The sequence below is a fragment of the Argiope bruennichi genome, chromosome 7 (genome assembly GCF_947563725.1).
Source record: "Argiope bruennichi chromosome 7, qqArgBrue1.1, whole genome shotgun sequence".
Lineage (NCBI taxonomy): Eukaryota > Metazoa > Arthropoda > Arachnida > Araneae > Araneidae > Argiope > Argiope bruennichi.
Genome location: NC_079157.1, coordinates 104,453,206 through 104,471,385, shown reverse-complemented (window position 1 = coordinate 104,471,385; position 18,180 = coordinate 104,453,206). Strand labels below are relative to the sequence as shown.

The 18,180-nt window shown below is 28.8% G+C and overlaps 1 protein-coding gene across 1 annotated transcript in view; it reads left to right on the top strand.

The window, feature by feature from the left end:
* Window positions 1-18,135, top strand: part of LOC129976682 (inactive tyrosine-protein kinase transmembrane receptor ROR1-like) — a 312,703-nt gene extending 294,568 nt beyond the window's left edge. The window contains exons 6-8 of the mRNA XM_056090386.1: window positions 10,582-11,039; window positions 11,993-12,226; window positions 13,814-18,135. Coding sequence (XP_055946361.1) covers window positions 10,582-11,039; window positions 11,993-12,226; window positions 13,814-15,279 — 2,158 coding nt within the window. The 3' untranslated portion in view covers window positions 15,280-18,135. The remainder of the gene's footprint in view (window positions 1-10,581; window positions 11,040-11,992; window positions 12,227-13,813) is intronic.
* The last annotated feature ends 45 nt before the right edge of the window (window positions 18,136-18,180 follow it).

Here is an 18,180-nt window from a genome sequence, read left to right as displayed (position 1 = left end):
AATAAACTTTTTACTAGATCATGATAACATGGTTTTAAGATTTGGTTTAAGGATTGAAAGAACATCACAAATTTTGCTTATGAGTAAATAATTGATATTAGAAAAAAATGAGTCAAATTGGATTTGATTTGAAGTTGAATATTTTTTTATATAAATAAACTTTTTGTTACAACTTTTACTAGATCATAATAGCATGGAATTAAGATTTGGTTTAAAGATGAAAGATTGTTCTTTTAATACCTGATACCACCAAAGATCTCGTGTTTATGCTAGCATAGTACACGTTTTGACACCGAGGGTCGAACATCCTTTCGTTGGCTTGGGGTGGAAATTTTGAGAAAACGTACCGAATCAAGTCTCGTTGTCCGACCTGGTTCAAAATTACGAAATTCATCTAAGAACAACTTTCGTGGTGATTAAAAATACGGGGGGGGGGATGAGTATTAATACTATTAAACCACCTAGAGGGGACCTACCAGATAAAATTTATAGTTAAATGCTCTCTCAGCGAAAAGAAAAATATAAGATATAAAGGGGGGGGGGAGGAAAAGAGAGCTTAATATGCAATGTGGATGGGAAAGTTCACAATGAATGTCTTAATTGCTAATGGAACATTTAAAACTATTTTTAATCAATTAGTAGACATGACTATTTAGACAGGCTATATTTCAAACATGTTTGTCATAAATTAACTAATGAAAGTTGGTTTAGTGAAACTTAAATACATTGATTTGTTGCAAATTAACAAATGAATGCTTTGTGAAAAATAATCTCATGCATAATGGCAAAATGTTTAAAAAATAAACAAATATTAATATTTATTGTACACTTTAGATTTAAATACATAATAACCTTTAAGGTTTTGTTTTCTTGCTAGGCGATCTTCTCTGTCCATAATGCACATGAACACTAAAATCAAAAATAATTATTAAAATCAGTTTGAAGCGAACAGTGATTCATTAACAGAAAAGAAATCAGACATGACACAGGCTTAGAACAAAAAGAGCTGTTCATAAAATAATGTATTCTACCAAACATGAACACAGAGAAATAAAATAAATATGATTAAATAAATGACAAAATTTATGAATTTTCACAAAAAAATGGTCGAAATATTAAAAATATTGTAGAATTATTATATAAAAGAATTAATCGAACTCAAGAATGTTAAAATTCGATTCCTCTACGATTAAAAGACCCCTAAAAAGACACTAGAAGAGATTACATTTTATTAGATTCTAGCCGCCTTTCGCGACTAGCTGGTTCGCCAATCTTAATGCTCGTTAACATTTTAATAATTAAATATTTTATGTTACTCCTATTTTAATAGCTTCTTCATCAAAATATTCAAGCTTCAAATTTTGATACTCGTATAATTCACTCATAATATAAAGGCCTTCAAAAATAACGTAACGTGTATCTCTCGCATTTTCGGTTAGCTCCCGTAGAATTTATGCTTTAAATTAAAGTGAAAAAGTGAAAATGATTAATCTGCAATTAATATAAGAACCTTTTTTTTAATGAAACGAAGCATTTTTTTTAAACATGGGTACTAAAAACAGAGTTGCTGAATATTTAAATCTTATGGGCACTAAAGAATATCTTTTTTAATTTATATAATATCTCAAAAAGTTTTCAACAAAATTTTCTCAGATTCATCATGAACAGATTGATTCATTAACAATGTTTAGTTTTAAATGCATGAAACACTAAGAAAATAAACAGAATCGTTTGAAATAATCTGTCGAAAACATGTTAAGCCTTCAAAACCAAGTCCGTATCCGTTGAAATTAGTTGTCAACAATCGGAACACAATGCGCATGCGTGAATTTTGATGTTTAATTTTCAATGCATCAAACACGAAGAAAATAAAAAGAATCAAAACACTAAGAAAATAAACAGAATCATTTGAATTAATCTGCCAAAAATATGTTAAGCCTAACCTTGTTAGCGTGGGGGCGGGAACTGAAGTCTTACTCATTTGGAGGTGAGGAAATAAAAACATTTTTTGGCGGGAAAGTTAGTTTTTAATTAATAATTAAAATTATAATTAAAAATTCAAAAAAAGGGACCCCAGGTGCACATTCCCGACCTCCAAAGTATGCATGTGCCCAATTTGGTAGCTGTAGGTCGAACGGTCTGGCCTGTAGAGCGCCAACACACACACACACACATTGAGCTTTATTATAAGTATAGATTACATTACGTACTAAAAAAAAGTATTTCATTTAAAAATGATAGCTAAAATTTATTACCTAGTTTTAAAAAAAATATACGGAATTTATTCCGAATTCGTACTGAATAATCCGAATGTTCCTTTTTGTTATTTATTGGTTTACAAATTTTAATAAATGAAACTAGAATTCATTTTTTTTTCGTAACTATGAAAAAATTATCTTTTCTTACATTTACGGTATATGAAGTGTTATTATTTTGTTACGACCTATGCGAATTAGTCAGCCTGAAGAAATAATTATAAATGCAGTCAATCGCAAAATGCGATATTTATGATTTTTTTTTTGTCCGTTTCTGTACTTTTTAAAAAATATTTTTTGATTATTAAATATTTTATTTTATTTCCCGCAATCATCATTTATTATGAGTTTTCATTACGAAAATTCAAATCAGAATATCTTGCAATCAATTAATTTTCCTTGAATTTAATTTAATTCGCCGATGTTCAACTCGTTGTGATTTCACATACATTTCTTTTTCAAAAACCAAATTTTTTAATTATTAAATCAATAAACTGAAAGAATATTTACTATTTATCAGTAGTTACTAAAAAAGGCGGGTGTGGTGCCGAGTTGGAACAAAATTGATTTCCATCAAACTCATTTTCATCGCCAAAAAGCCTTGACTCATGTAACCTATTTAGCATTTTTCAGCGATCTCGATTGTCATTCGGAAGGGCTTTTAATTTATACTTCCGCTTGGAATGAAAAACATTAAATTTAAATAATGCGCCGTATGAGCATTGCTAATGCCGCTTGAGAGGGGAGGGGGGGGGGTAGGCCTGGCACGAAACCCTTTATGTAAACCAGAAAAATTAAGAATTTGGAAGAGCGTGTGTGGTGAAGGTGACGGCGTGGGGGTGGAGGTATTCAATTTCCGGCCCCGTTCGTTAAATACCCCTCCCTCCACCCCTCTCCCATTAATAGAACGAGAGGCCGTCATTAGGCATTCACAATGGGCGAACTGCTGAGTTTCCGAAATCTTTTTCACCAGCGTGAAATCCAAGATGAGAGTTACCCGCTGTCATTCAAGCGTGCTCTCTTGACTAGGGAAGGACGAGAAGTTGATTCGGTTTATTTTCAGGTCGCGAATGAGAATCGATTCGTGTTCACGTGATACACGTCAAATCTGAGCCGCGAAGATGTACATCAATTATACTTATTCGAGGACTTTTCAGACCTAAGTTATTTTCTTTTAAACAAACACACACACACAAAAAAAAATTGCATTTATGCTACAGAAAACGACAGTTGTATGAAAGCATAATTCATAAAATTTGGAAGAATATATTTCATATAAATATAACATTTAGTATTTCACGTTTAAAAATATTTGAAGCATGAAGTTTTTAAAACAATTTTAAGGAATGTTGTTTTTTTAAAAACTGAAAAATGCAGACCCAGACTAAAATTATTATTTACTTCTAACAACAAAAAAAAAATTACTAAATAAATAAGAAATAAAACTTACATTCAGTCTTTTTTCTAAGCAATCCAATGCTGAAATGCATCAGGGTTCAGAGGCCCGAATATATATTTTCTGAAATAAGAGAATAAGGTAAATTCTTGAAATCCAGCTCCAGTAGATAGTCTCCAAATAATCTATACAAAAAATGGAATTTTCCACTGGAAATCCTATTTTCTGCGACATATTTTTAAAGCTCTCGAACGTCAGAGGTCTGAGGCACATTCTCCAGGCCTAAAATTTAGAATCCATTGCACATATTGAAGAATGCCGGCCGCGACTTTATTGATTGCATTGTACAATGACACTTTGTTTTGTAAATAACGTCATGCGAATGAATTGTCTGCTTTCATCACATATGCTTAATTTTATCAACAATAATAGTAATAAACTTATTCTTAACTTTTCCGCCTCGAAATTTTGATTAAACTCCACAAATAATTCCCAGATGGCGGGAAAAAAACTATTTATAGAATTGTATCTATCTGTGAACAGAAAATTCAGAGACTAAATATGTAAGTTAAATAAAATTTAACACCAAAATTGTAGATATTTACCAAATTTTTGACGGAATTTGTCCACGAAAATTTTTTTATCAATTGTTTATGTGTATGCAATTCGGGGAAAGGGTTGGTGCGGGGTGAACTAATATTCTAGATATAATAAATTCAGCAGCAATTTTTTTTCATTAGAATTGTAGATATGTTCGCGATTCGAGTTTCTAAATTAATAAATCTTTAAGGTCTTAATGATAGATAGATGAACGCTTCGAGCTTCAATAAGCAGGCTATTGGAGACATAACTGGTAATTCTGAGTCACTTTCAGTTGATGATATCAACACCTTGATCTGCACCCGATATTACAAACTTCCACACCACTCTTAACTCGTAAAATTTGATCCACGATGGTGTTTTGACTTGTATTATTTTTCGGTGTTTTCTTAATCATTTGATTTTTCTACATTCAACTTGAACTCTGGCACCAAGCCACCTGTTGAATCTAACATCATTGTTTAAATATTTCCTATAGTGAAAGTCTGAAGAATATGATGTTATAGACTATCATATTTAGTCCTTATAATTTGACAACAATTCAGTCCTCCAGTGACCTTCCGAATTTCTACATAACGAGAAATTGTGCCAAAACAGTCGGCTAAATTCTATGGATTCATTCGTAATTTTTTTTAATGTATGTTAAATGCATTTATTACGAAAAAAATGTAATAAAAACATTTTTAAAAGCACAACTTTTTTTTAGAATTCTAAAAAAAGGATTTTTTTTAATTCTATTTATTTTCTGCTTATTAATCTTAATTTATAGTTGATTATCATAAATATCCTAGAGAGTTGAAATCATTATTTTCCCCCTCAAATTCCAAGAAATTTGAACAAAAATAATACGAAATAAAATTGTAATTAAATGAATGCGCTCATTTCTGAAAATATCAAAACAGTCTTCAAATATAAGCATAGGAATATGTATATCAGATATCTTTCTAAAATACGCCCATATATAAAATGTCAGTCTTTCATCTTTTACCATCAGTAAGCAAATCCTTTTCTTTTCTCAATTTTCTATCAATATAAATCAATTATAAATACATTTTTACCAACATGAAACAAATTGTTTAATAAAAGTATGTAAAAATTATATTAAATCCCCTTTAATAAATATATAATAATTGTACAAAATCTCGCAAGGTTCTATCGAAACTCTTTCGTTAAAGCAAAATTTCACACATAAACGCTTACAAAAAAAAAAAAAAACACCTAATGAACTATAGATAATATCCATGAATTTGATTTGATTTTGGAGACTTTATGGTATTTCCAATTGAAAACATGTCGTATAAAAAGTTGTATGCATAGATATACTATTCTTTTTGTATTAATATAAAATAGATTCCATGGTTTGTAAACCTTAAGTTGTGGGTAGAATTAAAAAAAAAATGATAACAAATTTTTATATATCCAGATTTTAATGAGTTTCAATAAACTACTTATTTCTACTGATAGAATTACAGATAGCATCAAACTTTAACCTATATCTGATAAGATCTGAAAGCCACTTTTAATGTGCAGTGTCTCTCCCCACCCCACCCCCCTTTTTTTCAGAATAGAACTGAATGTAATTAATATTAATTACTGATATCATCTAAGAAAAGGAAACTTAGATTTTGTTTTTTCCCCTCCCACTAACTTATATTATCTAAGTGTAAACAAATATTTAAAGTAATGCATTCTTTTAAAATGGAAACCGCAGATTTAAGTTTGCTCTCTCGGCTATGCATATTTGGTTTCTTCCTTCTTGTTTTGTTCTGTGTAGCATCGAAGCATTCTAGTTTTCACTGATTATTCTAAGGAACGATTCATATAAATTAATGCAGATTTTTAACGTAGAAAATCTAATCTGCAGCTACAAATATTTATATCCTTTTTTCGCAATTCTATGCTGTCCATTCCCCCCACCAAAAAAAATTGAATAATGCAAAATATATATATATTGTTCACAAACTTAAAATACGGCAATCATTTCACCAATAATATTTTAATAAAATGAGGGAAATGGAAACTGGTGCTCGTCATGGTTCACTTTGTTTTATTTCTATACAATTTTATTTTATTTTAAGAAAAAAATAAATTTGTGTGAAAACAACATAAATCTACTATATATATAATATAAATTGACAATATTCAACTTTTATCGAATACCGTTGAGATTCTAATCTCTAGCGTACAACTTGTAGTATAATAATATCTTAGGTTTGATTCGATTAACTTGATTGCATCGTTATTGAATTCTGCGTGTAACGATTCTTCAATTGTAGTTTATGGCAAGTTAAATTTAGTTTAGTTATATTAACGTTCCATTTGAAAATAACACTATGGTTATACGGGACGTATCTCGTAATTTTAACCTCTAATGACACTTGAGCAATCCCTTTTCCAAACTTCCACACCGCACCAACGACAGGACGTATAACAGAACATACAAGCTTGATTGAATTGAAGATTATTGAACCGAGATCTTATCAGTAGGCATCGCTGCCTTGTATAGAAAAAATGTTAGCCATAAAACATTGTCAGATAAAAAAAAATACTTTGAAAAAGATTAAAGTATTTATTAGTAATAAGTTCAAAAACTCTTACGTTTATTTTTGCTTAGTCACGTTAAACCTATTAAAATATTCCCATCTGTTATTCAGAATCAACAAATATTTTATTACTTGTTACAAATTTTAGTTTAAAAGTAAGTTTGAAAAGTTTATTTAGATTAAAAACAAATAGTACGATAATAAAATAGTTTAGTTGAGAATCTGATTTAAAATTGTGCACAAATGGTTTTTATATGATAATATGATCCGAAGTTATTGAAGGAAAACGTCAAAATTTCGGTTAATTTTTAATTAATTAAAAATCTAACTAAAAGCTTGAAAAATTATTTCTTAATGAACGTCTTCAATCCAAGAAATAACTACGTGTCACATTTGATAGCACCAGATCCCTTGGGCTGTTTCCGTTGAGCATCTTCCCTCATTCATTTAGCAAGTCGTAATTTACAAATAGTATCCAACCTATGAAATATTATCATGTTAAGAAAGGAATAATGTTAATGTTGTACAGAAATTCTAAAATTGTTGTACAAAGTATTTGTTTACCAATGTTACTGTTAAATTTATATTATGACTTAGGTATAAAAATAGCAATCTGTATTATTATAAAGATAATGCATTTAAAGATAATAAGCATGAATGTAAGACATAATGCATGTATAAATATTAAATATAAAGAACATCATAAAGCTGTATTGAGAAAATTTTTGTTTTCTTTTAGCCATCTGCACAACGATAAGCGAATTATATCGGATTTTACGTTGTTTTCTTTCCTACTAAAATTTTCACCTTTAATTATTATTCTTTAATCTCCATAAGCGTATTAGATTAATATATAAAGTAGCCAATTCATGTTCACGTGACTTACACTAAGTTTATCGAGCCGATTCAATTTTTGAATCCAGAATTTTTAGACGAGAAAAAAAGGCACATCAACGTATAGTCAGATATCAGTTATGTCTGTTAATTGATTCCAATCTAAAACTACTTCACTTACGAAAATATAAAGTTATAAAAAATCTTTTTTTTTTCTAGTTTACTACTTTACGAACAAATATTTCAGAAATCATGTGTTCGCTCGTTACAGAATTTACAATTAATTGGAGTTGAAAATTTTTTCTGTTAAGTTTAAATATTACTTAAAAACGATGTAGTAAAACATAAAGTAATAAAAATATGCTTAAATAGTCTTATGAATATTATGCAATTTTAATGTTATTTATTCCAATCATTCTCGAATTATATAAAAAAAATTTACGTAAAATACAATTAATAATACAATGCAATTAATAAAATTTTACGTAAATAAAACAAAAAAAAATCGTACACAGGAAATCTTTAATGATGTAGTGAAATCGTACACAGAAAATTATTACTTTTTAATCTTATGGAATATGAAACCAATTATCTGTAATATTTCATAAGTAGAATCTATGAAATCCTTTGCTGACAATTTTAATCATTCGAACATTTTAAAATTTTCTTCGAAGTATCAACTTCTTATTTCATAATCATTCAAGATTTTTAAAAAATGCATTCAAGTGCTTTTTAGCTAATTTTATGTCCCCTTTCAGCATAAACACTGCGTATCTTGAAACTTTCGAATCAAAACAGAAACCGAAACATGCTCTTTCCATTGTTGCCATTCTGGTTTGAACTATTTATCAAACGTAATTTTATTATTGCCCCTGTGAATGGCACTTTACTACACTACGCAGCTGTTTCGTAGCACAGGCGTGCGCATGTAAGCTACTCGGTCCCTGTAACTCCACCCAGTCGACAACATGGCGACGACGCTGTGTTGTGTGCTGTTTTCTCTCTTAACTTATACCCTGGCCACAACTCCTAATTATGAAAATATCACAGAAATCATGGATGAATTTAATTCCAGGTTAGTCACCGAATAATTCTTTGGCAAATATTGATTTTTGGTGAAGTGGTATTTTTTATCTATTAGATTTTCTTCCATTGTTGATCTTTATTTCCTCCCAGTACGATGTTTGTTTTTATTTTTCTTGAGATATATAGAGTAAAAATGTTTGTAGCCTTGACCATTCACAAAGAAAGGTTTTAAGAACATAAAGTTACGAACTTGTAATTATGTTTAATGTGTAATATATATTTCTTGTTGATTCCAAGGAAAACAAATTGGAGATTTTCCCTGTTTTTCTTTCCTCTTGAGGTTTTTGACAGCACCTTTTTCTGTTTGAGTGTTTCTGAACGTTATATAAATTTAGAATATCAGAAAAGTTTTTAATAACATTTTTGTGTCTGTTTAATAGAAATCTACATTTCAAAAGTATTTTTATATATAAAATGTTTTGATATGCAGTAAGAATATTTTTGAACTAAATCATTTGTATTGAATTTAACGGAAATCAGTGTGAAAAAAATAAATTGCCATTTTTAAAAAAAATTTTTATTTTAGTATTTAAAAAGATGAATTATGTCTATTTATTCGGATTCAAAAATATATTTTTGAAATGAAATGATGTATATTATATAATTTTTAGAAACTATAAATTTATGCTTAAGAAGATTTTAATTTTTTCTAATTAAATAGATTTTAATTCTTATCTCGCCTTCTTGATATGTGAAAAATATGACATTTTTTCAAATACTTAAAAATATAGATTAATAAATTCAAAGAGAATTGTTGTATGCAAACAATTTTGTAAATGTCTTTCATTTCCAATGCATCCCATTCATAAGCAGTCATTATATTTTATATAATCCTTAAACATCACTTGTAATTTTAATTAAAAATAAAACATTAATATTTCTTTGCTAGCTGCATGGATATTTGTAGAAATTGCTTTTAATACAAAAAAAAAAAAGTTGATTTCAAAATTTTTAGATTTTTATTCTGTAAATATATCTTTAAATGTTTTATATACTTATTTTATAATTAATTATTATATGTTTTGTGTTGTAAACTTGGTAAGAGATTCAGTATTAAGGATTCCCAAAGCTCTATTACATTTGATCCTACTTAAATATTTTTAAAAATTTATTGTTAAAAATTAAATATGAAAATCAGGAACTTATTAATATCAATAAAATAAAATTTAATATAATTCTATATCAAATTTTACTGAAATGTTTTAAGTCAAAGATTTTTATTCTTTTTTGTAACAATGTAGAAATCATGGCTCATATATTTACACATTATTGACTGCTTAATTGTCAGCTTATTGAATACCAAGGCTTATCTGATATAATTTGTCATTAACTCATTATTGTTTAGAAGGTTGGGATTTTTGTCAAATGCTAATAAGGGATAGTCAGAAAATGTTAATTGATGTTCTTCGCTAATAATATGTTAAGCAACTCTAATATATATATATAATATATTGAAGAAGGGTAATAAATATGGTGAATTGGAAATCACATTTTTATTCATCATGAGTGAGGAAATATTTCAATTTTAAAGATGAACTTTAAAAGTTATTTCGAACCATGACCAACATTGGAAATGTCCAAATAGGAAAACAGAAAACAAGAGAAAGGGAGTGTGGAAAAGCATTTTAAACTTTTATGATTTGAGAAGTGAATCAGACAAAAGCAAAATTTTATGTATGACATATATTAAACGAGGCTTGAGAAAGTAAGAGCCTAAACAGCACAGAAGTTAAAATAAATCATGAATTTGAGCTATTAAAAAATAGTTATTTATAAAATTCAGATAAATAGAAATGGTTACATGTTTATACATATAATGTACTGTGTGCTAATTGGATTATATATATATATATATGTTTATTTCCAGTTTACCTGAGGTTGAGCCACAGAACTCCGAGGGATTTTGTCAACTCTATCGTGGTGTCACATGTGTCCAGTTCATTGGCAATAGGAGTGTATATGTTAAATCCCCATTGAGCCTAAGTCACATGGAAGAAAAGTTAACAGCTGCTTTTACAGTTATAGCAACATCTCATGATGTATCTGAGGAATGTCATAAATATGCCATTCCATCCTTGTGCTTCTTTGCTTTTCCCTTGTGCGAATCAGACAGCCCATATCCTGTACCTCGTCAAGTTTGTAGAGATGAGTGTGAGGTCCTCGAGAGTAACATCTGCAGAATGGAATATTCTATTGCAAAAAGACATCCACTGCTTGGACAGCAGAAAATTCTTCCAGTTTGTGAAGAACTGCCTCCTGTTGGTTCTAAAGAGAGTGAGACATGCATGCGACTTGGTATACCAAATGAGGTTCTGGTAGACAGAGGTAATGCTCATGAATACTTATTGTATTAAATTATGTTTTTTATTAAAAATGTTTATTTATATTATGTTATGATATTAATGTCTTAAAATATATTATGTTATATATTCTATAAGTGTATATTTTAAAATTTCCTTTCTGTTCTCTGAGATGTTTAACCCTTTAAGCAACCTGTTGTTTTAATCCAGTAAATTTCAGTTCTAATGAATAAAATGGCAAATTGAATGCATCTTAGTTTTTGCTTGTTATAGAATCTTCATAATGTAATGAATTTTTAGAAAATCTTTAAATAAGCATGTGTCAGATATTTTGAAATTGAGTACTTAAAACAGTAAAGTTGCTTGAAATGTTAATAAAATACAAATCTTTTAAAATTTTACTTTACATTGAATAGAAATTTAAGTAAATAAACAATAATAAATATTTATGAAAATAACTCAGAAGTGAAAGTATTGGAAGTTTTGATAATATTTTATTTAGTATTAGATAAATCATCTAATGTTGCAGTGTCAGTTACTTGAATTAGGGAAAAACAAGAATCAAATTTTAATAAGAATTTTTTTTTTTTAAGTAAGACCTCAAAAATTAATTTTAATTAAAATATCAATTTCACTTAAGATAAATTTTATATATTGTTAAATCAATAAAGGTGGAAACATTAATGTTTGTGTAGTATTAAAGTTGTGAAAATATACTGCTGTTTTAGCTGTTGCTATCCTTAGATAAAGTAAGCAATTAAATAAATAAATAAATTATAATATGAGAACTATTAAACTTAATTAGGAAACAACTCTAAGAAATATCCTCTAGTGAAGAATGTTTATATTATGTCTGTATATAATATTTCAAGCACCAAATTATAATATTTCAAGTCTTAAAAAGAAATATTAATATCTTCTTTAAAATTCATATCTATTATTTGCTTAGTGTTAATATCATGTCTCATTTTCTTTCAGAGGACAATTGTTTCGAAGGAAATGGAGAAAATTATAGAGGTACCCAATCAACTACAATTTCTGGGCTTAGGTGTCAACCGTGGAGTGATCAGATATTTTACAAGACTGCTGATTATCCAGAACTGGTCGGAGGTCACAGTTACTGTAGAAATCCCGGTGGAAAAGAAACACAACCATGGTGCTTTACTACAGATCCAAATGTTAGAAAAGAAATCTGCAACGTTGCTCAATGTGGTATGTAAATCATTTCTGTTTATTTTAGTCTCATAAAACATCTTATTTTCAAACTCTAATGGATTTTTCAGTTTTTATTTAAAAAGTTTTGAAACCTTATCAGGGTTTTCTATTTCTATTCTATTAGTAATTATTCTTGATTATTTTGCTACATAGGAAAGTTGTACTTTCAGAATGCAATATAGTTTTGTCTCTTGATATAATTTTAATACTGTTATATTGATAATATCGGGCTAAAATTTCTTCTGTTCATCAGTTATTTGAAAGGTATGAAATGTTGACTAAAAATAATAAGAAGAAGAACTAGATACTATATATATATATATATATATATATATATATATATATAATGTTAAAGAAAAAAAAAATTGAATAATTTACATTAGTGTGTCTAGATCCAGTACAGTTTAAGTAAGACAACTATATATGTCATGTAAATTTTCACAACTTTGAATTCTTTAATATTTTGCAAGTAAAAATAAAGTAATGCATATTTTTTTTTATGAAGAGAAGAACATAAATTTTTAAAGTAATTAAATCTCTTTTTTTCTTAATCTTTTTGTCTTATGAATTGCTTCAAATGTTAAAAATTATGAATAATAAAAATTTGACTCAATTTAGATATTTGCTATATCATAGCTATGAACTTCACACTAAATTTTTGTAATATTTGTCGCGATTCACTAGAAACTTATTAGTATAAATAATTTTAACATATGTTAAACATGAATATAGTTGACTAAAATTGTTTCATATTAAGAATCAAATCAATATATCATTAACATTTTTAGACAACATTTAAAAAAATTATAGCATAAATTTCTGATATTGCATTTGTTCTTTTTGTCATGTAGAATAAGTTTGAATCAAACCTGTCTTCTCTAATTAGCTGTACAAATTTTTACCTTCCTTCTATTGTTTTTGTTTTGGATTTATGAATAATAATAATTGCAAATAACTAAGGAAAAAATATAGATTCATTAATACAAAAAAATTTGAAATTTGTTACACAAAATTCTTGTGCATCAGCATAATTATAGAATACTAAAAATCAAATTAATAAAACCTCCACAATCGTAAATTGATGCATTTTTATCATTGAAAAATAAAGAATATTAATTCTTATTACATTACAATTTTCTCAATAAACTAATATGTAACTTCAAAATTTTTAAAATAAGTAAATCAAATATTTTGAAATTATCTAATAATTGTTTCAAATGAACTTAAAGCATGATTATTTTATGAAGATAGTGATAATATGTTACAAAATGATAGACAGCTTAGTGAAACATATTGGCATTCACTTTTTTAAAATAATGTGTTTGTTTTTTTGTAATAATGTGTTTATATATTAGGTTTTGCCAATTAGAATTTTTCATAAAAATTTTAAATTGTGTATCCTGTACTTTTTAAAAGTTAATAATCGTCTGAGGCATTTATGCTAATTTATTGAAACCGATAAATAATGTATAAAGAAATTCATGAACCAAAATTGATTATATTAATTTGTTATATATGTTTTATTTATTATATGTTAAAATATGACTTAGCAGCTAAATTGTAATATCTTTTTGTTCCTTGCAGTGGATTACTTATGGCTATATATTTTGCTTCCCACAATTGCATTGGTTGCACTTTTGGGATTATTACTTGGATTGTGGTGTGTCAAGAGGCGAACAAAACCATCTCCAAAAACCCCCATGAAAAATCCCAAAATACCAGTACGACCAGTTAGCCAGCAGGGTCCACATCAACAAATGGAGATGAAAGCTCTCATTCCTCGTAACAACGTACGTGTTCCAGAGGTTCCTTTAAACACTGTAAGATTTCTCCAGGAACTGGGAGAAGGTGCATTTGGCAAAGTTTACTGCGGAGAACTACTTAGCTTACATGGTAATGGCAGTGTCACTCCTGTTGCAATCAAGACTTTGAAAGAAAATGCAACTCAGAAAACTCAACATGATTTTCAACGTGAAGCAGAGCTGATGTCAGATTTGCATCATCCTAACATTGTTTGTCTTTTGGGCGTGTGCATGCGAGAAGAGCCCATGTGTATGTTATTTGAGTACATGTCACAAGGAGATTTACATGAGTACTTAATCTTACATTCACCAAGATCTGATGTGTCTGCTAACAGTGAAGATGGTACCAATCACATCTTGGAATTGCCTGATTTCTTGTACATTGCCAAACAGATAGCTGCTGGAATGGAGTACTTATCAGCTCACCATTATGTTCACAGAGATCTGGCTGCTAGAAATTGCTTAGTGGGAGATAATTTGACTGTTAAAATTTCAGATTTTGGCCTCTCGCGGGACATTTATTCATCCGATTACTACAGAGTGCAATCCAAATCCCTTTTGCCTGTTAGGTGGATGCCTCCGGAGTCTATTCTTTATGGCAAATTCCAAACCGAGAGTGATGTCTGGTCATTTGGGGTTGTTTTGTGGGAAATATTCAGTTACGGATTGCAGCCATATTACGGTTATAACAATCAGGAAGTCATTGACATGATTCGTTCTCGACAACTTCTGCCCTGTCCTGATGATTGTCCTGCACATATATATGGTCTCATGGTGGAATGTTGGCATGAGATATTTTCTCGTCGGCCCACTTTCAAGGAACTTCACACTCGTCTTTCTTCTTGGTTGGACATGCTGGAAATGTCCAGGCAGTCTAGGACTCACAGTGTTGCCCATTCTACAAGCACAGCTCAAAATGGGAGTCAACATAGCAGCACTGGTCCGAGCAACAACACAGGCTCTACTAACATGACCAACATCAGCACAACAACTGTGCCATCAACAGGAATACACGTTCCTGTCTTTCCTCAGGCAATATTTTCTAATGCTGGCAACAATATCTTGCAGCAAAAGCTTGGCAACAACCATCATGTGGTACAAGGACCCCACATTTTACAAAATCCATTTCCCAATGACCAGCTAAACGTGATGTCATTGCCAAGATCCACTACTCCTAATGTGAGGCAGCTGCCACCACAGGTAATACCACCATATCATATGTCAGATGGAAAAGTTTCAAAAGTGTAGATTGTCATGCAGATGGTATTGGTAAAACAAGAATCAAATCATTAATGGATGCTGTTCCTCATTTTCTTGAAGATGAAGGTTGACAAAACGGCAAACTATTATCAGCTAGCATTTGCTGAACTGTTGCTGGCTCTCATTATTATACATTGTTGAAATTCCTGTATGGTATGAGGAATTCTCTTTCACCAAGGTCTGTATTTATTGTGTTGCTCTGACCCAGAATCAAAAAAAGTGATTCTTTTTATGGGTAATTTGATTTTTATTCTCCGACCGACTGAGAGCTTTATTTTACAAAGTTTTTACTCAGAGCTTGTACTATTTATTAGTCCAGTTCCCATGACGCAGTATGAATTGATTTTAAAACCAAAAAAATGAACTTGGGATGTACTGTGTGTGATCACATGGAAATTTCAGGCCAGTTTAAAAAAAAATATTAGGTGTCTTTTTAAAATGTATAAAATGTGTTCTGTGACTTTTTAGATGTAGCATCTATATTATGGAAATGGATTTTGCCTTGTTTAAATAATACAGTGGTATACATGCTTTTAAAATATTGCAATGATGTTAAGAGAGGATCTCTTAGACTAAAATTAGATCACTAAAAAGTATGCTAGATTTGGTTTTAATTAGAGTATGTTTAACAACTGACACTAGCTGTAAATGTGTAAATATTTGAGGATAAAGAGTATCAAGTAAATTTAGTCCAAACTTTTTTACAAAAAGTATATATATCAGGAATTTGATACGGTTTCTGGAAGTTCTTCATCAACATATTTAGTCCATATAAGAAAGTAATCATTGAAAATTCATTTTCAGGCCATTAGCTGTATATTTTTGTACTAACAACTTTTGTAAAAAAATCGTTATTTTTTGTAGAACTTACTGAAAGAGAAATACAGTAATAAAATATTAGTTGCTACTGAACAAGGCATGTCCATTTTCATGAGCTGCTGTGTGCATTTGAAATGATTCCGTACATTGCTTTTTAATATCTTGTACAGATATGTGTTTTACTTGTAAATATTTTACTTTTTTTTTTAAATTTTTATTTATTGCTTTGAATTGAATTATGTGTACAGTGCTGATGGAATAAAATGTAACGCTAATTTTTTTTTAAGCAAAGACTCATTATTTATCAGCTATTTAAACATTTCATGTGAAAATAAAATTATATGTCTCATTTACATTGCATGGTCTGTTCATGAAATTCATTATAAGTGTTTTGGCTAAAAATAGTAAGATCAATGTAATATTTTTATCTTGTACATTTGTTTGATCAATTCTTGATTTTTAGTTTAAATTTTTAAAGGGCAAAATTATTTTTCTCCTCCTAAAATGTATTTTTGAATGTCTGAATCTTTTTACTTTAAATTTTAAGTTTGTGTAATATTTTCAAATCTTTTTGCTGAGGGTTTCTTAAATTGAGGTTTCTGAAAACTCTTGTTTCAGAATTTTCAACATTTGTTTCTTAAAATAGTCCAATCATTTTGACTGAAAGAATTTTCTGATGATAAGAAAATTTAATCAAAGATAGTTAATATGTTCTTTACTACCTATGATTAATCATTTTTTTATCTTAAGGATTGCAGTATTTACTCGCCTAAAATTTCAACTGTGAATGAGAAATTCAAGAAGCCCTTCAGCTACTGTAGATTTTCCAAATTTTGATGTACAGAATAAGTGAAAGAATCTACATAAAAAAATCCACCTTTATGTAATAAAATGGATTGTATATAGTTTCCATACTGGTGACATGAATTTTACTCTTTCTACTGTCAGCAAGTTTAGTTTTGTGTATTATTGCTTGCAGTTTCGTAATTTTATGGTCTCTTGTTGCATTTATTGGATGTTTTTCATAAATTTATGAGCTTGAAATGTGACTTGGGCTTTTGAAATGTTGCTTGTTGAATGTGTAAGCCAGTCAGATATGATTGTGTATATAATATTAAAGTAAAAAAACCCTTTGTAATGCTTGTACCCATCTTTCATTCTAAAATGCACTGTATGTGTATGTATATATATGTGTTTGTGTGTTCAGTGATGATTTGGCAGAGTTAAACTTTCAGCCTTTATAAATGCTTTGAAAGTGTATACATTCTAAAAATATTTTATTAATTTTTTTTTTAGTTTGATAACTGTAAATTTTAAAGAATATGTATAAAATTATGATGCAATTTAATCATGGTATACACTAGTCGAAAATAAACTTGACTCATTTAAATTTTAGTGCATTTATAAATGGTCAAATAGATGCCCAGATCTCAATTCTTTTTTTGGTCAAAACTTAAAAAATATGGGCTGCAGTGGTTTTAAATTTATTAAAATTATTTTGATACCTCATCTTCATTGCTGTGATTTCATTCCATTATTATCTTCATAATTATGTGTTCCTATTTAAGTGGCTAAATTTTGAATTTAGTTTGCAAGCCATTAATAACTGGTACTTAGCCAAAAAGTATATGTATTTTGTCTAGTAAACATCATCTGAAAAATTTATTATATTTGAATGAAAATGGCATCTTTTTTCCTTTTGAATTTTTTTAAAAAAAACATTTAATTACTTTTTACTGTTTCATTTACAATTTTTTTATCATACATTCGGTATCATTTGTATAAATATACATGATAAAAGGCTTTCCTACTTCTTTTCCTAATTTACTTTTCACTTAACTTCATTTAATTTTTATCGACTGGATTGATTTCACGAGTATTGTTTTTGATTGATGATCTTAATAACTAGCTATTTTTTTTATCATATTTCAGTGCCATATTAAAGTGTCTGGCTAGTCAGTGTTCATTGTACCAAAGATTTCTCTGTTCTTATTGATATCTGTATTTTATCATGAAAATAAATTTTCACGCATTTTTTTTCTACTGGTGTATTTTAATCTATAAAAAATG